A 26,000-nucleotide genomic window follows, 5' to 3' on the forward strand; every position below is an offset into this window, starting at 1 on the left:
AATGCCATCTCCAACATTCATCTATCCTCAGCAATTCAGAGCAGTTCTTTAAGATGGTGTGGTTGAGAAAGAATAGAATGGGATTCTTCCTTTAGATCAGGGGTCTCCAACCTTAGCAACTTTAAACCTGGCGGACTTCAACTCCCAGAATTCTTCAACTCCCAATTTCTGGGAGTTGGAACTCTGCCAGGCTTAAAGTTGCCAAGGTTGGAGACCCCTGCTTTAGATAATACAATATCCATGGATGAATGTCCTAAGTTTGGGTGAAAAAGTTCAACCTGCTGGAATGCGACCTTCAGCAAATCAAACACGAAATTGAATCCTTAGTTTGGAAAAAGTAGACATTTCTCCTGTGTGTATGTTACAACACTCCTCCAACCATCTTTTTCAAGTTCAACCTCAATATAGAAGAGGAAAAGTCAGGCAGATACAGAACCTTAGCCAGAAATCTTGAACATCATGGTCTTTAGGCTTTCAGAGTAATGAGTCGCAGACTTAAGGAAGATCAGCCATTTACTCTTTCGAAAGACATTTATTTTTAGTTACTGCTTAACACTTGCAAAAAACATTTACCTCTCATGCTCCATCTTGCATAGGATGGCACCCTTTTACCCTTTCATGATCCATCTTGCATAGGATGGCACTGCATGAAGCACAGTGCCTTCTAGGTTGCCTTGTAACAATTTTTAGAGTATCTTCCAAAAAGTAATATGAAACCACTTTATTGGTTGGGCAGCAGGTGGAAGCCAAAATTGGATTTAGTCTGCTTGCAAATGACTCCATAAGCTTGTAGAACTATATTTTCCTTACAAGTGACATTCAAGCATAGTTACAATTACATTGGAGGTTGGAAAATTACAAGTCTTATTCTAGGGATAAGCAACCCAGAACTATATATTGGATTCAAACTCACACCAGTCATCATGGATAAAGGTGAGTAACGAGGCTTTATTTTCAAGAATTTGAAGTGTTTACTTCAGTACATTACAGCATTTCATGTCAAATTTAATCAGGGTATTTTAAGACTCCATAAGGCTCCCTATTTTTTTTCCTTTGGGTCATATTCATCTGTTTTGTTTTTATTACTGTTTTCTGCTGCAGACATAATTTAGCAGTTTTTCTGGAATTAAATGTAAAATATAAGTTCTTTTTCTAGTAGCTTGCTAAAGATAGATCAACATAAAATAATCGGTGGAAAAAAGTTTGGTGGATTAAGGTGCATAGTTTTATATTGTTTCTTATTTTTTGTGAGCCACATGTATAAATAATTGTGCCCATTTCTCTCTAAATGAAATATACGGTAGTTTTTTTATATATAGCGAGGACAACATTTATTATAATAATTGCATCTTCTAGTAACGGATGCTGGAAGGAATCTGAATGTCAGCATATTTTAACCCATTTTAGTCATAAACAGGCTGTTTTTCAATGACTAAATAATTCCAACTTTCCCTTTTAAATAAAACTTGCACAATCCCAAGACTATTACAGTTTAGCAATAAAGCATACAAATAATAAGATTCCCACCATCCATCCATCTAAGCAAGATGTGGCTAGAGTTTTTTCTGCTAGAGGTTCCTCTTGACAATCTTGACTGCTGTGAAGTCCAATACTGTGATCAGAAGGAAATTTGAATTCTGATTCTCTGCCTCCTTATATGCAAGTCAACGCCACTAATGATACCGAGGTGTTTGATATTGTGGCATGATATTGTGGATGATTGTATTGTGTGCCTTTCTGCAGAAAAACAACTTGATATGTGGATAAAATTGTTAGCAGTGATAAGGCATGAGCAGAAGGTATGAACAGTTTTATACACAAAAATTGTAATACTATGATAACAGGCCAATTCCAGAATGGCATGTAAAATGCAATTTTGAAAGTTGATTATCATCATAAGTAGGTGTAGAATAATCCCAAATGAGCTAGGCTTGTTTATACTGTATATGGAAAGCTACAAAAACAAGGCCTCTAGAGGTTCATATCCTGAGGAACCAAATAATCTGATTTTGAGAAAGCTCTAGTAAGCTGACATTCAGATTTCTCAAAACATCTGTTGCAATTGGAGCATTATTTGATATGGCTATGAAAGTCTAGAGCTGCTTCACTTGATTAATATTTGAACTAAATGTTTCTTTCATGGCTTTCTACTTCTGACCTATTGGCTGTCCCACTGCCACCATTATGGTATATTATTAAAATATTCCAGTGAGGTCAAAAAAAGGAGATGATTTTAAAAAAAATATTACTACAAGAGTTAAGATATCTGAAATCTGGTCTCAGGGGTGCCTATCACAGTTGATGGGAAAGTTCTGGATAGCAGCAATTTTCATTTCCTAAACTGCCCAGACAGAGTGAGCTGTGCCAAGTCAGAATCATAAAAGTCTCTCCTCCCAGATCTGACCTAGTATATGATCTCATGCACAATCAGATTTAGGTAATCAAAAGTCTTATTAATGACCACCATGGACATTGATCACATCCATGACCAAATATGTTTGTCAGGGTATGTAGATTTAATAGCTGTAAGCTGAGGCAACCAGAAACTGATGCAATGGGAATGAGGCAGCAGGGTTACTGCAACTTTTAAGAAGCTGGGTAAGAAGCTGTCTATATAAGGGAAGCCATTAGAGGACGTTTCCCTTCTCATGTTATCTCTCATAGTGTATCTCATTGCTCTCCTTGTGTCAGTAGCTATATGAAAGGTATTTACCACGTATAAGTAGCTGTAGATAAAACTACTGTTAATTAAAGGCTGTGTGTTGTGTTTTGCTCCTGGGTTTATCTCATAATACTAGTCACACTGCCTAAACTGACAATATTCCTCAGTGTCTTGAATGTTTTCTTATCCTGTGAAATGGGCTTTTTTTGGTACCTAATTCTCAGAACATTTTTAACTTTCAGAGTTGGCAATGCTTTTAAGTTTAGATTATAGTTGTGTATTAGTGGTGAGCACTACTAATTATTAAAGGAAAAAGGGGGGTTAGTTGTTGCTGTTTTTAATTACACTAATTGCACAATACCATGCAACATCTGATGTTGCCTTTTGGATTCCTGATTTGAAAAAGTACCATAGGAAGGAAGTCTCTTCATTGGTATTTAATTGTAGCTTGAGAAAGATCACAATGCAGAATGATGCATTCACATCTATCCCTTGATCACCTTATAATTATGGGAAGAGAAAAAACCTCCTCCAAATCTTTGAAGATGTTTGGAAATTATTTCCATCATATTGAAATTAGAACTTTGGAAAAGAAGTGCAGGCAAACCAAAATGTTGGAAAATTACATAGCAATTTCCAATTTAGTTTGCACCCAGTATATGCCTAGTCATTTCCTATTTCCTGGTCATAGCAACTACACACACCACTCAGATTTTCTAGCAAAAATAAAGCTCAGTGTTTATTTATATAACTTCATCAAATATCAAAATAGTTATCTAGCAAAACAGGGCAAAAGACAGACCAAAGCAGGGGAAAGTTAGACTTGTCCAATTGGCAAGAGATAAAAAGGCAAAAGAATAAATAATATCTGTTATCTATGTATCTCTTAAATATGCAGAACTTTCCAAAGCCATCGGAAACAAGGGTGTAGGGCAGGGGTTGGCAACCTTAAACACTCACAGCCATTTGGACCCGTTTCCCACAGAAAAGAAAACACCAGGAGCCACAAAAACCTTTTGACATCTAAAATGAAGATAATGCTGCATATATCGTTTTTTTACCTTTATGCTATGTATAAAAAAACTAGAGTGTGTCGCATTTATGTAATCAATGAACTGCTAGAGAAAAAAATTTTTATTTCTGCATGCAACAAAAACATTTTGAACTCTGAAAAAAAAAATGAGTTGAAAAGTTCAATGAATCATGTGCCAGTGGGTGTCGCACATTGGCGGTTGTGACGCATGTTTTGAGCGACAGGGAGCCACAGCAGAGGGATGAAAGAGCGACATGCAGCTCCAGAGCCGCAGGTTGCTGACCCCTGGTGTAGGGCAACTCACTGTGGCCAATTCGTGGGACAATTCAACACTGCATTAATAACAATTCAGTTACTTTTATCATTGGTAACCATGTTTTTGTTGAAATTACTGTAAATCATATATTTCTGGATTAAATTTATTTTATTATTATCGGCCACGGTTCTGTCAAAATTAATTTAACTTTTGTATTTGTTGAATTGTCCCGCAATGAGTTGTCCCACAGTGACTTGGCCGCAGTGAGTTATGTGGCAAGGTTGGCTGTGGAGAGTTTGCTGTGGCGAGTTGCCCCATTCCGGAAAACTATTATAGGCAATGAGTATGGACAGACCCAAAGGAAGTGGCCTTTAGTTATTCTATCTTTTTAATGTAAATAACAGCAGTTAAATAGAGATGGAAAGCAGAACACAATGTCATCCTCTATTCTGCATGGGGGAGAGGGGAAACCATTTGTCAGATGTGGAGAAGAAATAATATTGTCTTAAGAAGAAAACCACTAGAATGGAGAGCTTGGGGATACCATCTATGAGAGCAGATAATCTTACCGTGTCCTGCCTGCTCCCCATGACCCACTTTTCTTTTTGACTAGCCAATCAACTTTTAGCTGGGTTCCAGGAAAGAAAATAAAACATTTTTCACCAGTAACATTAAAAAGAGGAGAAAAATAATGATCTGGGACAGAAGTAGCAGGAGGAGGGAGGTGAGATTCCCTGTTCAATGCTCCTGAAATTTCTATAATGGAGGTATGCAGGCTTGTTTGCTTATACCATGGTTTACAGTCAGCTATGAGGGCAAGTTTGATGTAGTGGTTAAAGGCATCAGGCTGGAAATTAGGAGACTGTGAATTCTAGTCTTACCTTAGGCGCAAAGCCAGCTGGGTGACCTTGGGCCAGTCCCTTTCTCTCAGCCCTATGAAAAAGGCAAGGGCTAACCACTTCTAAAAACTCTTGCCAAGATAACTGCAGGGACTGCCAGAGGAAGTTGCCAGGACTCAAGCCTAACTCAAAAGTTTTAATTTTGAGTTTTTTCACCCCTCTTCTTAAAGCCAGCTATTGGTCTTAACATTTAGCTGTACAGAATTACAGTAAGTGGTGCTATAAACCGAAGGATGCCTCTGATACGTAGTTAATCTTTCTCATACCCCTTCTTCTGTATGTTTGGCAAATAAAATGGAACATCCCGAAGTGGTTTTGCAAGCCCAGAGCCACTTGGTTTCTTAATTTACCATTTGCCATAGAACTTGCATTCCTCTGTATCACTTTTCCGTAACTTATGTGCAGTTCTGAAGTTCTTAAAATGCTGCAAAACAACATGTGGGAGGCAAAAGTAAACTGTTTCTATGATCCAGTACAGTCCCCAGCCTGAGAGACTTTTCAGAGCTTGGTAAACTTAACCCCACCCCTCCGGGCAGTCCTGATTTTTATTTATACGTCTGTGGTCCAACGGAGTTCAGATGGAGTGCTGTGTGCGTGTGTGGAGATGAGCTGAAGTCATGAGCCTGGGCTGTTGGAGTGGTTTTAATCAGCAACCCGTTAGAGGAGAATGGAAAACGTCTGACAGGGTGAAGAACTGAGTAAGTAAACATGACTTTGAACTCCAAAAGACAACGGAAGAAAAAAAGAGAGAGAAAAGAAATCCGATCGAGCAAAAACTAGGTTTTTTGCTCTGTTAAAAGCTGTGCAGGGAGGGAAGGCTGTGTATGTTTTCTGGCAGGAAAAAGGCAATTTAAAAGATGAAGGAAATGTTTTGTTTTTTTTTAAAGAACCCATCGGGAGAGGAATTGGAAGGCGGAGGGAGGGGAAGAAGCGTCCTGCTAGAAAAGCCTTTGTATTTTTCAGCTTTATGTGCAAAGCTCATTGCAATTTTTAGCCAATATACCTTTTTTTGAACATAACTGCTCGGTCAGTCCTTTCCTGGGTATTGTGCAATGGAGTTTTGTTCTGAACAGTCACATTTCTTCTGTTTGCAATACTTGGAAACTTAATGTGTGTTCATTTCCAATCCACATTGTTTATATGTTACTTCTTTCGATCTCTCACCACCAATCCCATTGTTTCTTCCAGGTCGAACATCACTTGCCTTTCTCTGCTGGGGGCCTCTCATTTCTTGCCTGCTGATGTCATGGAAGAACTCAAGCCCAGAACTGATGGAGAGAGAACTTGAGTACAGAAAACATACCTTTCTGCCTTACTTTTATGCTGGCGGAAAGCAGCCAGACTGATCGCCCCTATAATGTGGAAATGGGACAAATCAGAAATCTGAGGTGCCATGGCTTGCCGGCAGATTGTGCCTGGCCGGAGATGGTGTCGTTTTCGCCCATTCCTGATGGTGCTGGTCCTGGCTGCCTATCTCTTCTACCAGACCCTGATGCCTTTAAGATCCAAGAGACCAACAACTCCTACAAGTGGCAATGGATTGCTGCCCAGCAAAGCAGCTGAGATGCAACATCAGACACACCAAGTCCTTGCAAGGCGAGTCAGTTGCTTCCTTCCTTCTAACAAACAAGAAGGGCAGAAGGAGGTAAGAGAGATTCTAGAAGTTTCAAATAAACACTGTTGATAAGCCAGACTTGCAGTTAAAATTAACTTTTGCTTCCTAAATCACATATGTCAGGGAAAAGGAAATAGAAAAGTGCTTTGATTGAATTCCTTGCTCTGGTTGAACAGCCTACAGGAAGGTGAGCCAAAGTGATGATTCCCTGGAATGAAGCATCGATGTCCTATTGGAATGGAATAATGGAATAATAAAAAGCAACATAAAAAAAGATGGGAAATAAGGATGAAGAAGAATTATAATGTTGTAACCATCTCTGTGCAGATTGGTGCTTATGTTGTTCCACATTGCATAGCAAACGATCAAAAGTGATATGATTAAAGCCCAGGAAAAAAATTGCATTCATCTACTATCTTATTTTGATTCTAAGATTCAGTAAAGAAGATGATGATAGAAAGGCAGTAAGAATAAAGAGATAAGGATGAATTCATAGATAGATTTGAAAGGGGCAACAGTACTCATCAAACAGAGTGTGCACAATATTATTCTGTCTTCTACCCCAAAAAGAAATAATACTGATCATCTTTGTCAATAACTTCTGGTATTTCTAGACTTTTCAAAGCTTGCCCAACTCATGAGAGCTACTGAAATGGAATTTCTAGAGAAAGTATTTTCTTTTCAGTCAATAAAGTGGTAACTCATATTAATATCCAGTATGCATTAATTCAGTAGTGGATTTGTAAATGTGTTTGGGATTCTCCTTCAAGCCTTGAGGTGTCAAATCTTCTCTGTGCTTTTTTGCATTTGTAACAGTCTATGCTTGGATTTAGGTGGGTAACGTTACTGATTTGGAGTATACCCGCATTCCCCAACTTTGTCCACTCCGAGTATTGGAACACAATTCATAGGATTTTCAACCCGGAATTCCAACCCATCTGGAAAATACCAATTGTTTATTTTTCAAGCTGGGATTTTAGCAAACATGTGAAGGTTGTAATCCTTTCTCTGTAAATGTATTATGGCACCCAATTTTCTCCAACCAAGTGCCTTCCTATAGTCATTGTCACTAGGGCTGTCCCCTGTCCCAACACACCTTGAAAGCCCCCAGTTAGAGAATTCTGTCCCATTTTCATGCTATAAAAACTGTTAAAAATCTTATTTATAATATGTACAGACTAGAGTTATCTGTTGGTGCTGGCTGTTGTTTTTTGTTTTGTAGTGCCACCTCAACAATTGGTCAACCTCCTTCCTACTTTTTTGGATTAATGTAATTAAAATTATTACATAGGTATTCACAAGAGCTAAGCAGGGTTCTGGAGCAGAAGGCTAAAATGTTTCAAAGCATACAGTAGTATCTCAGTAGCATCTATCTATAGTTCTTTTGAGCAGCTGTATCTTTTTCAAAACTAATCTCCACAACTGCTGAAGGATCTTGGGCTAAGAAACTGCAAACAAGTGCTCTGTGTTGCTTTCCACTCACTTCTGTCATAATCTTTATTTTCAATGAAGTACCAGAACCTAATTGGGATGTGGTGGCTCAGTGGCTAAGATGCTGAGCTTGTCGATCAGAAGGTTGGCAGTTCAGCGGTTCTAATCCCTAGCGCTGCATAACGGAGTGAGCTACCATTACTTGTCCCAGCTTCTGCCAACCTAGCAGTTCAAAGGCATGTAAAAATGAAAGTAGAAAAATAGGGACCACTTCGGTGGGAAGGTAACAGCATTCCGTGCACCTTCGGCTTTTAATCATGCCGGCCACATGACCACGGAGACGTTTTCGGACAGCGCTGACTCCTTGGCTTAGAAACTGAGGAGCACTGCCCCTAGAGACCGAAACGACTAGCACGCATGTGCGGGGGAACCTTTATCTTTACCTAAGTACATTCCAAATGCAGTCTTAGAAAATGAAAATGATGGGGGAGAGGGGGTGTAATCCAATGTTTTGTTTTCACATGGCCCTCCAACCCAGAAAAACCCAAAGCAAAACTATTTGAAGGCTAGAAGGGATTATGAGAACAATCTCATCAATGTGCATTTTGGGGGGAAAAGAGTTTGATAAGAGATCAGCCCCACTGTGACAATCTTTGTATAAGTTTGTATAAATGTGTGGGGTCCGCAATGTCAGCCATTCTTTGAGAATACCGATCATAGCTCCCAGAATTCCAGACCAGATATAACCCCAACACCCCAAAACCGGGCATTATTCAGATGCTAATGTCTGCTACACATTAATTGTAAATTTTTTAGCAAGTTTTCACCTGACCATTTGGTAAGAACATTAAAAAAGCCAGCTGGGTGACTTTGGGAGAGTCACTGTCTTGGCTCAACCCACCTCATAGGGTTGTTGTGGGAAAAATAGGAGGGCAAAGGTGTGTGGGATATATTTGTTGTTTTGAGCAGGAAATAAACAAACAGACAAAAAACAAATAAACAAAACAAAATTGAGACTTATAGAAGTTTAACCAAATTCAAATGGCCTGCTTCACTCAAATCCCTGAAGATAATTAATGTAAATTCCTGTCCTCCCATCAATGTGTGTAGATATCTAAAGACTTTTAAAGCTATACATGCTTTAAAGTAAATCATGCAAAGGAAAAAAGAAGAAAAATATGATACAGATTTAAGCACTTGTATTTTAACCCTGCTTTATTCTGGCTGTCTTACAACCAATTGCTTTTTTTACATCGTTCTGTTTGTTTATAAATCCTTGGTACCAGAAATGATTATATGTTTTTACTGAAATATGTATTTGTTAGTTTTTCATAAAGTGTATTTACAATTGCACAAGCTATTTTGGTTGTGGCATCAGCTTTGCACAATTGCATTAGTGTTAAATCTCTGGAAGATGAAGTTATAAAATGCACAGACAGCCTTTTAAATTAAATGTCCTCTGGGCAAGATTGTTCTTATTATAAGCAACCCTGTGTCACAGTACAAGTAAAATAACTCCTACCATTCCTAAATATCTGTTTCCTTCCTTTACAATACAATCTTATCTTCTTACAAGATATAATTCAGATTGCTTTTTATTAGTTTATTTATTATTAGAAACTTTCTTAAAAATGATTTTCATCACAAAAAAATTGTTTCAAAGTAGGAAATCTTTTAAAAAATTATAAAAGTTTATAATATTTAATCCATATCAAATAAAGCTTCCACGGACTTTGCAAGATTTCAAATGTTTACTTTCACATCTACCTTTTTATGATTAAAATCATATTCAGCTGTTTTTCTTACCCCTGTTTATATGTTTTAAATATATAAGGGACTGTAATGTCAGAAGTTTCCCATAACTTAAAAAAAAGCTCATGAGAAACTGGGATGAGTCTGGTTTCCTAGTTTATTCATATGATTTTCTGGGTTAGTTGTGGCAGCATCATTAGAGTTAAGAGTGATGGATAGGACTAGAATAGAGATCTGGCTCCCATTTGGAAAGACTCCAAGATCAACAACAGAGCTAAGGAAATGCTGAGATCTGTTCCACTAACTGCACTCTTTCAAGGCAGCATGTTATCTGCTTGCCTATAACATTACAAAGACATTCATATCCATTTTTCTCTGTTGGCTAGCTTGACTGACTGGGAGGCCAATGGCAATGTAGGTGCTGTGTTAAACAACAAACCTTTGTGTGTGTGTTTTAAGGGCTAAGAGGTTATAAAAACAGGAGACTCCAGATGTTCCTTTGCCCAGGTACCTCACAAATACATAAGAGCTGCTGCTTCTGATGAACTTTGACAGTACAAATACGGGAAGAAAAAGCAGATTGGAAAATATATCTCAATGTATGTGTATATATGTGTGTGTGTGTGTGTGTGTGTGTATAGGTCTTTGGTTATTCGGGTTTTCTCCCGCGTAAAATTGGAGGTGTCTTGGCAACGTTTCGACGAAGTCTCATTCGTCATCTTCAGGCTGGTGTTCTCGGCTTTGTGCTTCTAGGAGCAATAGTAGTGGAGTAGTGGAATAGTAGACACTACAGTGATGCACCAGAAGGGCTTGGGCATGTGGCAGATGACATTAGCACTTTTTATCCCTGAAGACACCAGGGCTCAGCTATGACTCAATGAAACAAAATAACAAAAGCTTGAAAAACAGGGACTAGAAGAATCTTGTCTTTGGTGTTCCAACATTTTAAAGTGTAATATGTAATTATGACAATCTCATAATCATAATTCAGTAGCAATACACACACATACAGACACACAAATGTATTTGTACATAGAAATTCACAACTATGCATACATAGACACATTATTTTCAGAACCCCCAGAGCAAACAAACTACTAATAAAATCCCTCAGTTTAAAAATGCATGTGTAAGTACAAACTCCAATTATAAAATTTAACTGATAAGACTGTTAACTTTAATTTATAAAAACTGTAACTGTAACTGTAATAAAAGAACTTTAGTAGCCAAAATGTGACATTTATCTTTTAATCAGAAATTAAATCAAATCCACTTAAATTACCAATTACAAAGTAAAAATTTTTACAACTTTTATTTATTTTCTGGCCTCCCCATGCCAATTTGTATCATTTTATCCAATTCTAGAATATTAGAAGGAAGTTTGGTCTATTCCAGTGCTCACTGATAATATATTTTTTTCTTTTCTAAATAAAATCCCCGAGCATATTCCCTTGCATGCTCCTAAACCATTGGATTCTTTTGCATTCTCTGTAAGATTACACCACTGGGCATGGTATTACATATCTCATAGGAAAAAAGTAAACATTCTTACAGAGATCCTTCATACATTAGGACTATGGTTCTGGATGTCTATAACCTCAACCTGATCACTGTAATTGGCTTCCCTTTGATGGAAATTCAGGAAGGCATTCAAGAAGGATCAAACTGGAGCTTGTCATCTTTGCAAAGTATGTGCAGTTGCTTAGTTTAAAGATGAAGAGTGAACAAGATTGCTATAGTGAAAGATATTGTCATACATTCAGTTACAAGAAGGATTTCTAATCAGGATGATTAAACCATGATTAACTACAATTCATATTTATAATTATCCTTATCTGGAACACTTTCCTATAAATGGATAGAAGGAGATGCAAATAATTTAATCTGGAGATAACAAATGAAAGGAAAATTTGGAGCTAGTTAAATAGCCCACTCTGATTATGAATTATGGCTTAGAATAAATGCTGAATTACTTTGTTTTGATGCAAGAAAACTGCAGTGAAGTGATTTCCATTGCAATTTTACTTGTATTTTTCTTCTGGAGGAAACTTTGATTCCAAAACTATATTTTAGGAAAGGATTCAGAGATGGGGTTCTGACCAGTTCTGGAGAACTGGTAGCAGAAATTTTGAGTAGTTTGGAGAACCGGTAAATACCACCTCTGACTGGCCCTGCCCCCATCTATTCTCTGCCCCCTGAGTCCCAGCTGATTGGGAGGAAATGGGGATTTTGCAGTAATTTTCTCCTGGAGTGGGGAGGGAATGGAGATTTTTCTACTTACCTTTACTACTGTTTCGCAACGGGAGCGTGCATGTGCACGCTTCTGCACATGTGCAGATTGTCAATTATGATGTCCGGGCAGAGTCTCCCATCGTTTTTACTACCAGTTCGCAAGAACTGGACAGAACCAGGAGCATCCCACCACTGGAATGGAGATTTTACAGTATCCTTCCCCTGCCACGCTCACCAAGCCATGCCACGCCCACCAAGCCACACCTACAAAACCGGTAGTAAAAAAATTTGAAACCTGCCACTGAAAGGATCCTGCATTTTATACTTGATTTATAATCCAACGTCTGAGAATTTTGGCAGCTTTAGTCTTCTCACACCTGGAGGCCGTCAGAGATTGGAAAGCTGATCTAAATAAAACAACTGGCAATATCATGAACTGCAACATGTATGCACTGAAAATAAGTGAGCCAAGGAGTTTTGAGCTTTAGTGACATTCTTCCTCTGAAGCAAACTACAGCAGATCTTACTGTGAATGGCTCAGCCTGCTTTAATGTGCCTGTAATCAAAGCATATTTTCTGATTTTTGTGGCTGCTCTATATTTAGGCAGCAAACAATGAGAAACACAGGAACATTCCAGTCTTTTCAACCCAAAGCCCACTCCTTCCCAAACAAAAATACTACAGACATAAAAAGCTAAAGTGTTTTAAATAGCTTTCAGAAAACTGCAACGACAAAAAGGAAATTCACTTATTTCTAGAAATACAGGAAACATAAAAATGTTAAATCTGATAAACTACATCCACAAAACACGTGCTGGAAGATTGTGTAGGGAAGTGCTTGTAATAATGCAAAGAAGTATGTTTTAGAACTACTCATATTATTTCCTCCCTCCTCAGGTGAACCACCACCTTTCCTCAAACTAAATACTGTTAACTAATTGACCTTATTTGCCTGGATGTGTTTTTTCTTACTTTTTTAATACTCCAAGCCATAATTTATGTCATATACAGATACAAATTAATCATCCATTTATAATTACGTATTTCACTTTCTTACGTATTCCAGGTTTCTTTACATTGATTAGTCTGATAACTGCATATTTCTTCAACATTAATATATGAAGACAACAGGCTAGTTCAGAGCACAGGGAGGCCATGTAATGCACAGGTGTCTCCTTTAACATCCCACTCCCAGCATCTGCTGAATAAAGCAGCTTCTTTGTTTGGCTTAATGACAAGGGTGGCCCTTTCTATCAGAGGCATGACACAGTTGGTTAGGGTAACTCACAATTTAGCTTGTATTCCAAAAATTCTCTTGACCACTCCTAAAGCTTCTAAACTGAATGCAGCTGATAGTGTGAATTTAACCCCTTTTTCTTTTAGCAATGCATTAACTGTTGTGACATAATTTTACTGTGATTGGCTTTTTTGTTCCTGCTCTGAAATGGGCAAGAAATCATATTTAAACAAATAAATAAATAGGTGGGGCAGTCAATTGGACAGTAATTATCTGGTTTGTGAACAAAGACAGATATTCCACTATTTTATCATAAAAAATGGCATTTATTTGGTTCAAAACTCTTGATTTATTTATGTATTTAATCAAATGTATAGGCTTCCTCAATTATGGTGAAGTTACAAGGTGAAAAAATATTCACCTATTACTACTTATCTCACCACATTCTGGACTAGCTGTAATTTCTGACTGGTCTTCAAGAGTAATCCCATGTAGAAAATATTGCAGTATTCCAAATGGGAGATGGTTAGGGTATAAGTGATTGTGAGAAGTGTGTCCTGATTCAGGAAAAATTGTAACTGCTACAAGAGATTGAGCTGTGCAAGACCTTCCTGGCCATGGCTGACAATAGGGCAGGGGTGTCAAACTTGATTTCATTGAAGACTTGTGTTTCACCTCGGAGGGCCAGGGTGGGGGGTGATGTAGGGGTGGCCGTGGCCGTGGTGGCCGTGCTCATGGTGGGCGTTTGGCATAGTTCAAGATGTATTTTTTTCCTTTCTGTTTTTTCTTTCCACAGTTCTTTACTATAACCATTTTCCTATGTCTTCTACCAGATATTACTGGCAAACATTTATTACTTATTCTTCATACTCCACTAAATTTTTTATTCCTAAATTTATAGCCCATTGTTTAATAGTAAATTGCTTTTCCAGGCAGAAAAACCATTTATGCTATTGTATTTTTATTATTCAATTTATACAATAGCATAAATAACATGATAATACAAGATCTAACAACTGAGGTAAATTTCCAGGATAGTAAATAGAAATGGCTGTCAATTATAGATTGTTGATTGTAGATTACATGGACCTACAGTGTGTAAAATCTGGCATTAAACTGTAGTATTAACATAGGATATTGCTTGTTTTCTATCCGGATCAGGCACTTACTTGAGGCCACATAATTGTAATCCAATCCAATCCAGTTTTCCTGCAGCACTCTGCCGGCTGAAAACAGGCCATGTGGCCCATTCTTGGTCGGCAGACTGTTGATGGAGTCTGGGGTGGCTGAAAATGGGCCACGCGGGCCTGCATTCGGCCCATTTTGGCCAGCAGAGGCACCGCAGGTCGGTCCTTTGATATTTCTAGGCCAGTCCCATTGGCCAGATTTAAACACCCCGCAGGCTGGATCCGGCCTGCGGCCTTGAGTTTGATAACCCTGCAATAGGGCGACCACCTTCACAGCTTCCAATGTTTCTTCAAAGAGCCAGGTAAAGGTTAGAGAGACAGACATCAGGGGCTGCTGGCAGATCTGGGATACATAAACAATGAGCATGAGAAGGAATGGACAACTTATTAACTGTTTTAATACTATGGTAGTATGTTAAAATTTTTGCAGTCACACGCATTTGCAATACCTGTGGCATAATTGTATTAGAAAAAAATACAAGAAGAAAACCTGGTCAGTTTCAGAACTGGGTCATGAAAAATAATGCATGAACAAGCTACTTGAAGCAGAAGTAGTTTATTCAATAGATGAAGTTCATCAATCGAGATAGGGTGTTGAGACTGATACTATCTGTGAGAAAAATGGTCCTTTATGAAATCTGTGAGCAGATCATTTGAAATTCTTATTCTGGTGGACATGCAACTCCAGTGGGGGAAAGATGCCTTGCTGGGAGTGTGGATATTTGCCCCATTGTGCATGTCTATGTGCAGAATTTGTGGAACCATACTTGTGTTCAGAAAGTGACAGGAAGGGATTTAATTATAATTTTAATTTGCCGCTTTTGTGTGCTTTTTCTGCGGTGAGCTGCATTTTTAACAGTTTTAGCCTAAGCAGCTGAAACAAGCTTAAGGAGTCTTTTGCAGCACTGTTTCTTCTGACTCACAACCTTGCATATTCTGGTTTTTGTTAGGTGAGGTGCATTTTTATGAATAGAGATGATGGCAAGAAAGGCATGTGAATATGATTTTTTCACCTTACAATTGCATATTGTTAGAGCAGTTGAGTTGGGGAAAGCAAAGCATATCTTTTGAACAATGGAGAGTGTGTTAGAAAAAGAAAACTCCAGGAACATGTCTGCAACTTCTGGGAGAGATGGGGAAAAATAGGTTGCCTTAATCTCACAGAGAACTGCTGGGAAAACTCCCCTCCCCCAGTAACTGGATTTATTTTGTTGATAAAAAATGGTAAAAATGGTAAAAAAGGGCAAAATTCAATGCTAAACTAATACAGGTAATCCTCAACTTACAACCACAATTGAGCCCAACTTTTCTGTTGTTAAGTGAGACATTGAAATGAGTTTTGCCCCATTTTATGACCTTTCTTACCACAGTTGTTAAGTGAATCACTGCAGTTGATAAATTAGTAACAGTTGTTAAGTGAATCTGGCTTCCCCATTGACTTTGTTTGTCAGAAGGTTGCGAAAAGCAATCAAATGATCTTAGGACGCAGCCAGGGTCATAAATGTGAACCAGATGCCAAGCATCTGAATTTTGATCACATGTCCATGGGGATGCTACAAAAGTTGTAACTGTGAAAAACAGTCATAAGTCACTTTTTTCAGTGCCGTTGTAACTTTGATTAGTCACTAAATGAACTGCTGTTAAGTCAAGGACTACCTGTAGTCTTCTTTTTCCCCACTCTATTTCTTTAGCATTAGAAATATGCTTAAAAGCTGCTGTAGAAGGTTAGGGATAAAAGTGGAAATACCTTCTTTGATTTCAGTATTACTATTTAGTTCACTGTATAATTTTAGTTCTCACAATCCCTTGCTAAAGGTCATGTGACTAGCACTGATGGAAACTGAAGTCAAAAAGGTCTGGAAGGCAGCAGATAGGCCTACTCACTGCCTACAGACATAACTGAATTAAGACTGAAATAATATCTACAACTTGAAGTACATCTTCCAAAACTTTAACACATGCAAAGCAAAATAAAATGTCTGGTTTATGTCATGAAAGTAGTTCTGCTTTCTAGCATAATTTAAAAATGAAGTTTCCTGAATTTCAAAGGGGAACTATAGTTTCTACTAATGAATGCCAAATTCTTTATGCTTCAGTTCAAGCGTATTTATTCAATTAGTGCTACAGCAGCCTCTTTATAGAGGAAAACACTTCTGGCCAAATGCCAAATGAACCTCGTTTTACATTTTGTGCTATTTAAAGTAGAGCCCACCAGAGCCACTCTCAGTTAAGCAGCTCTAAAACCAAATGAAATAAATAAAACTGAAGAAAAAGTTCAAACACCTGCATTTATTCCTTTTTAAATTATATTATTATAGATCTTGATACATTATACATTGTATTGTTTCGAAACCTACTTGTTTTTACAGGGAAACCTACCTTGTGTTTACAGAGAAAAATAAAAGCTGAACTCCATTCTTTCAGACCAAGAATCAAACAAAGTTTTTTCCAAACACTTTGAAAATGTGATATTAGATGATTTGTTGTACATTGCAATTTTTTTTTCCAGGAGAGACCTATTTTTAATTATGATCATTGTGCATAATAAAAAAAAATATTGCTGGAACTGGCTTACAGGTAGTCCTTGAGTTACAAATGTAATGGACCCTGCCCATTCCATTGGTAACCCGAGATTCGTGGAAGTGAATCTTGTACCTTGAACTAGATCACTCCCTGCTTTGGCCCACACATTCGATAATCGAATGCGCAGCTCCTTAAGTGCACATGAGGTATCTCAGGATGGGGAAAGCCATGGGGGGGCCTAGTGATGGAATAGATCACCTACTTCAGACCCTCCAAGGCCTCCCCAAACCCACAGATACTTCATTCTCCTTCCCTTGTGTAATCAACACAATTACTCCCCCCCCTTCCTACCACGCTGGGTGACTTACATTATGAAGATCGGTCTCCTCTTGTGCCTGTTTCTTTGCTTGCTTCGTCCTTTCTCATCAGCAAAGGGCTTGATGAGGCTTCTGGTGATAAAAAAAAAAAAAAAAGGAGGCCCAAAGGGCTGCATATGGCCTTCCGGGTCTCCTTTTTCATTGCCAGAGGCCTCGTCAAGTGGATCTCCGGTGAGAAATGAATGCTCAGAAGGCCGCATGCAGCCCTCCAGTCCTCCTTTCTCATCAGCAAAGCACTTTAGGCTTTGGCAGCCCTTTTCAAAAAGCCTTTCTCAACTTTGGCAACTTGAAGATATGTAGTCTTCAGCTCCCAGTATTCCCAAACCAGCATGTTGGCTGAAGAATTCTGGGAAATGAAGTCACACATCTTGAAAGTTGTCAAGGTTGAGAAACACTGCTCTATTTGGTGCCTGTATGCTATTTTTAACATCTCAATCCCTTCAGTCAGGGATTGATAAATAAATGAATGTATTTGTTGTTACAAAAAAGAGCAATGTACATGACAAAGATTGATTTAATCTGTAACTTTTGATGCTTCGTGGTACAAGGCATTCTTTGACTTAACTGAATTAACAAAAGCTAGCATAAATCAAAAGGTTTTGTGAGAGGTGTGAACATAGCTAGACTTTGGCAGACTTCCAGACTGTACACAAGTTTCTAAAATTGTCTCTTGTGCTTCCTTGCTGGCTCTTCTTACCTGGCATTTAGATAGTAAACTCAAGAAAACTTCCATATGTCACATTCCACTGGATCATAGGAGATGATTCATATTTAAATAGCATAAGGCTTTATGTGTGGAAATTAGAGATACTGTCAAAGCCTGTTCAACATGGCTCAGATTTTGCTTCCTCTTAAAGTGAATGAATCTGGTTCTAAAATCAAACATTTTCTATCAAATGCACATTTATTCAGCAACTGTTTGATATTGTTGTAACAACGGGTGTCCTGAATTCCTGTATTATTTCAATTTTTTCATGGCAAAACTGATTCCTTCCTTTTTCTACCACAATTCATTGAAGTTGATTTGAAGTACATGTAGTCCTCAAATTACAACCATTCATTTAGCAACTGAGATATCAAAGATATGACCCTGAAAAAAGTGACTTTTGACTGATCTGCATGCTTACAACTGTCTCAGCATCTTCACAGTCATGTGATCAAAATCGGGTGCTTGGCAATCAGCATGTATTTACAATGGCTACCATGTCTCAAGGTCAGATGATTGCCATTTGTGACATTCCCAACTGGCTTCCAACAAGCAAAGTTAATGGGAGAAGCTGGATTCTCTTGATGGCTGTATATGCTTCACTTAACAACTGCAGTGATTTAACAATTGGGGCCAAAAGATTGTAAAATTTGATGTGATTCACTGAACTATTATTTGCTTAGCAATCAATTCTGGTCATAAATCAAGGACTAACTGTATACAAATAACATCTTAATACATTTTTATAAATGATCTTCCTTTCTGAGGGGCAAAGTACTGCTGATCAAAAGAGATGTAAGAATAGATAAGAATTCATAAGTCATATGAAATGTCTCAAGTATCAGTTGAGAAATGGTATCACAAGTTTGGCATTTAGAAAGAAATGTAGATTTTAACTCTTTCTTCTTGACCCAATGTTTGTGGTTAAATTCTACACACACACGCACACATTGCTGTATCCTCTTCTAGGAAAAGCATATGTGACAACACTCCGATAAAAATGTAGAGCATGTTGGTCTTTTGGCTCCAAAATTTGAAGGCATCTATTTTGGCTTTTAGTTGTAGCGTTTTAAGTCTTCCATTCTTATTAAAACAAATATTAGCTTTATTTAGTGTGCAAACTGCAAAAATCAAGACACAGTTCAATTGTGCAAAATAAGTTTGTTCAATTTTGTTTTGAATCTAAGAGGAAGCAAGATTTTCCATAGAAATCCACTCCTTCCAAACTTCTCCACATTGCACTTCTACTGAATTTCAAAAGTAAATTTTGTATTCTGGCATTTGGAATCTGGTCAAAGTCAACACACTGCCTTATGCAGGAAGTAATGGAACAGTCACCCAAATAAATGTCTCCCTAACCCTAACCAGAGGAAATGATGGGGACCAGCTGCGTATGTGTTTAAATATTTTCGGGGAGGGCTTATTTTCAGGGGAGGGCTTATTTTCAGGGGAGGGCTTATTTTTGGGAAAACACAGTATCCCTTGATATTGCCACACTGTCATTAATATATGTCTATGGAGATTCTCAATCATCCAGTTCATGGTTGTCAGAAATGTGCTTTTTCAAGAGGCAACTGCACTTTCTTGTTTTTCTTTGAAGACATTTCCTTTCTCATCCATTCTTCAGCTCTGACTGATGGTGGGGAATGGAAGGATTTATATTCCTTGCAGACAGCTGGTCATTTGCATTCTTTTAGGAATTGTTGAGGCCACTTGGGGGTTTATCTGTGTCCTCAGGGTCACCTGAGTGATGCAAATGGGTGTGGAGCCCTCTTGGAACTGCTGAAAGGACTGTGTTGTAGACTAGACATAGATGATGTTATATCCCTCCCCATCTGTTGACAGAGGGCTGTTAAATTTTGACATAGATGGCCTCTTTGACCCTTCTTTCAAACCAACGGTCCCCTCTCACCGAAATGCAGACTTTGCTGTCTTCAAAAGAGTGGCTTTTGTCTTTTAAATGCAGATGGACTGCTGAATCTTGTCCTGATGGGTTTGTTCTCTTATGCTGTGCCATGCATTTATGAAGTGTTTGTTCTGTTTCCCCAATCTGCATATATCTCACTGCATTGTACTGCATATACCATGTTGCTCAGTTTATGTCTGGGTGTTTTATTCTTGGGGTGGACCAGCTTCTGCCTTAGAGTATTCTTGGGTTTAAAATGTGCCTATATGTTGTGTTGGCTCAAGATCCTCCTGAGCATTTCAGATATTACTGCCATGTATGGAATGACAACATTGCTTCATTTATTGTTATCTTTATTGTCTTTTATGGAAGAGCTCCTGCTGGATCATTTTTATAATTTGACGAAGGCCAATTTGGGGTAGCCACACATTCTGAGGGCTTCCTTGATGTGTTTTAGTTCTTTTTCTTTCCTATCTTTGCTGGTTGTCAGGCCTTCCACTCAGTGGTGTAGGATTCAACTCTGCACTACTCAGGTGAACCTGAGGACACAAATAAACCTCCAAGTGGCCTCAACAGGCCTCAAGGAATGCAAATGACCAACTGTCTGCAAGGAATATAAATCCTTCCATTCCCTACCATCCAGTCAGAGCTGAAGAAGCTTCTTGGATGAGAAGCGAAACTTCTTCAAAAGAAAATCAGAAAGTCCAGTTGCCTTTTGAAAAAGCACCCTTGGGGCTGTCATTAATATAGTAATATAATGATTACATTCTGTATGTATGTATTTATTAAATACATTTAATTTATTTATTTATATTTATACATTATTAATTAAATACAATTATTAAAAACATTTGAAATATTTTTTTCAAAAGTTTTGTTCTGATTTTGGCTGTCCTATTATTTCTGAGAAAGTTTGTACTGCGTATTGAAAAGCCTAGATTTTAGTAGATCTCAAACTGACAGCAGTCACATAGGAAAGGGAAAAGATAAGAAAGTAGAAGCAGAAGCAGATAAAAAAAGACAAAGGTTGTTCCAGAAGAAGGGGTGTTTTGAGGATAAAGAACATTTCATTCCTCACTATTAGACAAATAGGTTATAAATATGGCAAGGCAGAGAGCGGATATATTTACAAGAGTGTAATTTTATTCCCATGCACTTCCTTTGCACTCGTATTACTTTTGCTTATAAACACAATGCATTTGATGGGAATATTTTAATAGTACCGAGTTTTAATATATAGAAACAGTGAACTAATAATTTAACAAATGATAAACGTATCAATGTTAAGTGGAAAAGATGTGTGTTCTATAATAAACTAGACAAGTATTAGTCATTCATCAAAGGTTATACAAGTTATGTGTCTCCTTCCTGAACATAATTTAACACTTGAGCCAAGTGTAACATAAAGCAACTTCCTGTAACTCATAAAAAGGTTGTTGTGAATATCACTTTATACCTACCAGGTTACCAGACTAATCAAGAGTTCAAAGCAGTTTGAACTAGACTTGTTTACTAGACTGAAAGATCTCCCTTTCTTCTTTTGAACAATGCCCATTCTGAAATTTATAACCACATTTGCACAATTGTTCTTGTAAGCATGCCAATTATTTAATAATCCCAAAGCTTTGATTATTCAGTTTTTTTTTAACCTCCAGTTTTATCTTTTGTAGGGGATAATAAAATTGTACTCAAATGCTACCTTCAGAAGAAAGATGTTCTGCAAAGCTGTAGCAAAAAATAAGTCTGCTTTTTAAACTTGCAATTTCATTAATTATCTCCCACCCCAGTTGAAGCAATCATCCTTTTATTTCTTTCTTTTTAAAAAAATTTTCTTTATTATTAAAAAAGTTGGACATGGTTATCTCCACCATACAAAACTTGGAGTTATTTCCGCCATACAGAACTAAAGCGTAACACAAGCCCCTTGTGTGTTCAATATATATTACTAATTGCTAATTATATACACATACTTAACCTTTTATAGACGCTTACATTTACATATATTACATCTTATTTCAATCTACACATCCTTGTTCTTATTTGTTCCGGCTTCCATTCCTTAAATCTAACCATTTGGAACCACTATTCCAAATTTCATAGTATTCTGTCTCTCCTTTATTTTTCAGTTCCAATGTCAAACTATCACATTCTGTGCAGTCAAATATTTTCTTCATTATTCAATCTTCCATTTATTTCCTTTCATCCGGAATTCCATTTCAAATGTATTTAGTTTGGTCTGCCTTTATAAGTCTCAGATCATGGGACGCTTATGTTGAACAAGCTGTTTGTTACAAATGGAACACAGCATTTTACACGCTACTATGAAAACTCTCAGTGCTGATTAAATGGTATGCAGCATTCATGTTCTCACTTATCAACAATGAGATTATTATTTTACATAAATCGTCTGTTTAAGCAACAGATTGCCATGATCAGAAATATGCACCATTCCTTGTTAATTTGGTAAAGTATACTGCACAGGGCAGAGGTGAACAATTTGTAGCCCTCCAAATATTGATGAATAAGAGTTCCTAGGACCCTTATAACTGGACAAATTTCCTAGAGATGCTGTTCAGTGGTACTGAGAGTGTCACATGTTGCCGACTCTGGGGTAGGACTTTTGTTGTTGTTGTTCTTGCTAATTTAGCACTCTATGGATATAGCGAACCAACTAATTTTGAGAGATGTGGTGCAATTCCCTGCAATTTACCAGGTGCACAAAAGCTATAGCAATAGCATTTAGACTTATATACTGCTTCACAGTACTTTACAGCCCTCTCTAAGCGGTTTACAGAGTCAGCATATTGCCCCCAACAATCTGGGTCCTGTAGTCAGGCTTCTGTGCCAAATTTTGTCAAAATAAAGTAGACTTGTGACTATGTATTTAACAACGGTTCAAAATTACAGTGGCATTGGAAAGAGTGTCTACTGACCTGTTCTTGAAGTTCCAACTGTCACATTACCTCCATGGTCCTGCGATCACAATTTTGGTGCTTTGTGACTGACTTGCATTTGCAACAGTTGCAGCATCTTGTAAGCACGTGATCTCAAACTGCAACTTTTCCATGCACTTCCGATAAGCATAGTCAATTGGGACATCTGGATCCACTTAACATTGTTGTGATTCACTTAACAACCATGTGATTTGCCTAATGACTGTGATAAAATGGTCATAAAATCAGATCTGGTCACCTTATGACTCAATGATTACATCACTTTACAACCAAAATTCTGATCCAACCTATGGTCATAAGTCAAAGATTACCTGTAGCTTCCTCCCCAGGAATACTACTATTCATGAGAAAGGGAGTCCAAAAGAACTCAGTAGGGCATTAGATAGCCATTGCCCACATTCACCTGTGATTATTGTGGTTGTGTGAATAACTTGGTTCTATGAAACAATTGTAAGGAAAAAGAGATCCAGTTTTCTATGTCATCATCTCATGGTCCTCGGCATTTCATTGCTTATTGTAATGTATGGCTTTCTCTTTCTTGTTTCAGATTGAAGATACCAGTTTTAAGTTTTTTAATAACAAAGCTAAGGAAGCCATACTGCACATCCCTTCTTCTGGCAATGGACAAGATCTTCAATTATATCAGCAAATCCTTACACAACACAATTATAGAGTTACAGTCATTGAAGACAGGAAACTAAACAGAAATGAACATTTACATCCAGGTGAAAATTATTAATTATTTCTTAACTATAACAGGATTTTATTTTAGAATAGAATAGAATAACAGAGTTGGAAGGGACCTTGGAGGTCTTCTAGTCCAACCCCCTGCTTAGGCAGGAAACCCTACATCACTTCAGACAAATGGTTATTTATTTTTAGATGACTGTATATTACAGAACTGATAAAAACATTTTATTTCGTTCATCAGCTCTTATTTTGGCCTGTCATAGAACATACTATTTTATTTACTTTTTAAACTTGATATTACTTCTTATTTCGAAAAACAAAAAACAACAGAGAAATCAGAAAGCAAACAAAATGAAAGAAAAAAAACCCAAGCCAGGTTCCTGAGCAGAATCATCTTAAAAGCATAATAAATCAAAAGTTTTAAGGAAAAGCAGCAGAGAGTTTGTTCTAAATACATCCTTTGACTTCAGTTTAATGAAACTTAAAATCTACTTATATTTGAATGAATTTACATCTGAAATGAAGAGTGGCTTGCTTAGATTCTTCCTGACAGCTGCATTCAGTATTTGTATCAAACGTATACAGTACATATTAGCAAACCAAGATTTCTTAATATTTCAAAGAATTGTGGCAAGAATTCCACCTTTCTCTATCTGGAGTTTTAAAGAAATTGCAATTCTCATAACAGCTAAAGTTGAGAAATTATCATATCAGATCCTGACTTCTTCTCAAACCTTAGTTTAAACAAGTAATAGACCTTTGAGGTTTAATGCGATGGATAAATATAATTAAAGTATATTGCAGAAAGCCCAAAGTGACTAAGAATTACTGCAGCTGTTGTAACACAAAATCATGATTTCTCATTATATTCCCATCAAGCCTTTATCTGGTTCTATGTCAGAAGCCTGTAGTTTATTCTTTTTCTTTATTATAGTTTTAAATCTAAACTCTACTTGACTCGGTACAAAGTTTATGAAGGAGAAAAAAACCTTGTTGCTTTAAAGAAAGACAGTTGGAAAAGTTCCATTCCTGCTGGAAGTTTGGTATTGTTGTGCTCCAGCTGATGTGTTTAATCACAAAGGAATTAGATTCTACTTCTTGCTAAACAGAATATAATTTTAAGATTAATTTCATTCTTTTTCCTACAGCGAATATGCCTTAAGACATCACATATAGTGCCTTTTCTTGCTAGTAAGGCAGAGTGGAAGCTTGTTCTCACTTATGGCAAACAAGAGTTATTGGTATAATGATAGCTTCATCTCTGCTCGCTGTACTCCATTTTTCATCTGAGTAGTGTTTTGTAACATGGAAAAAAAACATAAGCTTTCTAGAGATGAGATAAAATCAGGGCCATTTGGATGGGATAAAATTAGGGTTGCAAAGTTCTGGTAAGGCTATTAGTAATAACTTGCAATTCACAATGGAATTGTCTTTCTGGAAACACTAAAAATATAATTAGGATATATTTTATGAGGAAGACATAGTCCACTAACAAACTGAATTATATACTATTGTGTATTTACTAACAGTTCCTCCCACATTTCTTATTCCTTTGCTTTTAGAAAATTTCATATTGTTTTTGTTATTACTATTATTTAAATTTATATGCTGCCCAGATCCCACAAACTCTGGGCAGATTGCAAATTGTTTAGAACATTAAAAGTAGGAAACCAACAAGGGACAAAAAGAAAGGTAAAGGATGACAAAACAAAGGAAAACAACTGAACGTAGTCTAAAAAGAGGCTTCAGTCATCTTTGCCAAACACTTGGGCAAAGAGCCAAGTCTTTAAGGGCTTTCAAGACATCAGCAGGGTTGGGGCCATTAGGATACGGAGTGGGGAAGCTCATTCCAAAGGACAGGCTCTGCTACAGAGAAGATGCTCTTATGAGGATCTGATAGATGGCATTGTTTAATTATGGGTCATGCTGGCTGATGCTTCTTAAGCTGCTATCTCAAGACATCTGGAAGACATCATGTTGGGAAAGGTCAAGATAAACAAGAAGGATCAGACTATCTGCTTTTCAGCTGCGGAGGTCCACATTTTATGCTCAGTAGTTATAAGCAACAGAAATTATTTACTGAATTTATTTTGTTAAGGTGTTGCCTTTTCCAAACAAATGCTGGGCAGCTCACAATAAAATAAATAATAAAAGCACAATATAGAACAGAACAAGATGGATCTGGTTACTCTCTGAAAACAAAACATAGATCAAAACACACCCAACCAGAGGATTCATCCTAGAGCAAGGAAGAACAACCAGGTCTTCAAGGCCTTAGAGAAGGCAAACAGATAGGAGGTACAGAGATTTCAGGTCAGATCTCATAGTGTTAGTATAAGAATTACTTCCACAGTAATAGCTAACATATCTTTGTAAGATCAAACTTTCCATGATCAACAATCAATTTTGCAGTTTTAGACAAATAGTCAGTCACCTTATAGGATGAGTCAGCCTCTCAACCTATCTTACATCACCAGATTGATTTGATTTGTTGTTGTTGTTGTTTCTTGGACAGAATAGAATATAACAGAGTTGGAAGG

General features: G+C 37.4%; 1 protein-coding gene across 1 annotated transcript in view; it reads left to right on the top strand.

Moving 5' to 3' along the window:
- The first annotated feature begins 5,193 nt into the window (after nucleotides 1-5,193).
- CPED1 (cadherin like and PC-esterase domain containing 1) overlaps nucleotides 5,194-26,000 on the top strand; it is a 101,132-nt gene continuing 80,325 nt past the window's right edge. Inside the window, exons 1-3 of the mRNA XM_034431067.3 lie at nucleotides 5,194-5,548; nucleotides 6,039-6,495; nucleotides 23,318-23,495. Coding sequence (XP_034286958.2) covers nucleotides 6,244-6,495; nucleotides 23,318-23,495 — 430 coding nt within the window. The 5' untranslated portion in view covers nucleotides 5,194-5,548; nucleotides 6,039-6,243. The remainder of the gene's footprint in view (nucleotides 5,549-6,038; nucleotides 6,496-23,317; nucleotides 23,496-26,000) is intronic.

The sequence above is a fragment of the Pantherophis guttatus genome, chromosome 7 (genome assembly GCF_059756535.1).
Source record: "Pantherophis guttatus breed Tessera chromosome 7, ASM5975653v1, whole genome shotgun sequence".
NCBI lineage: Eukaryota > Metazoa > Chordata > Lepidosauria > Squamata > Colubridae > Pantherophis > Pantherophis guttatus.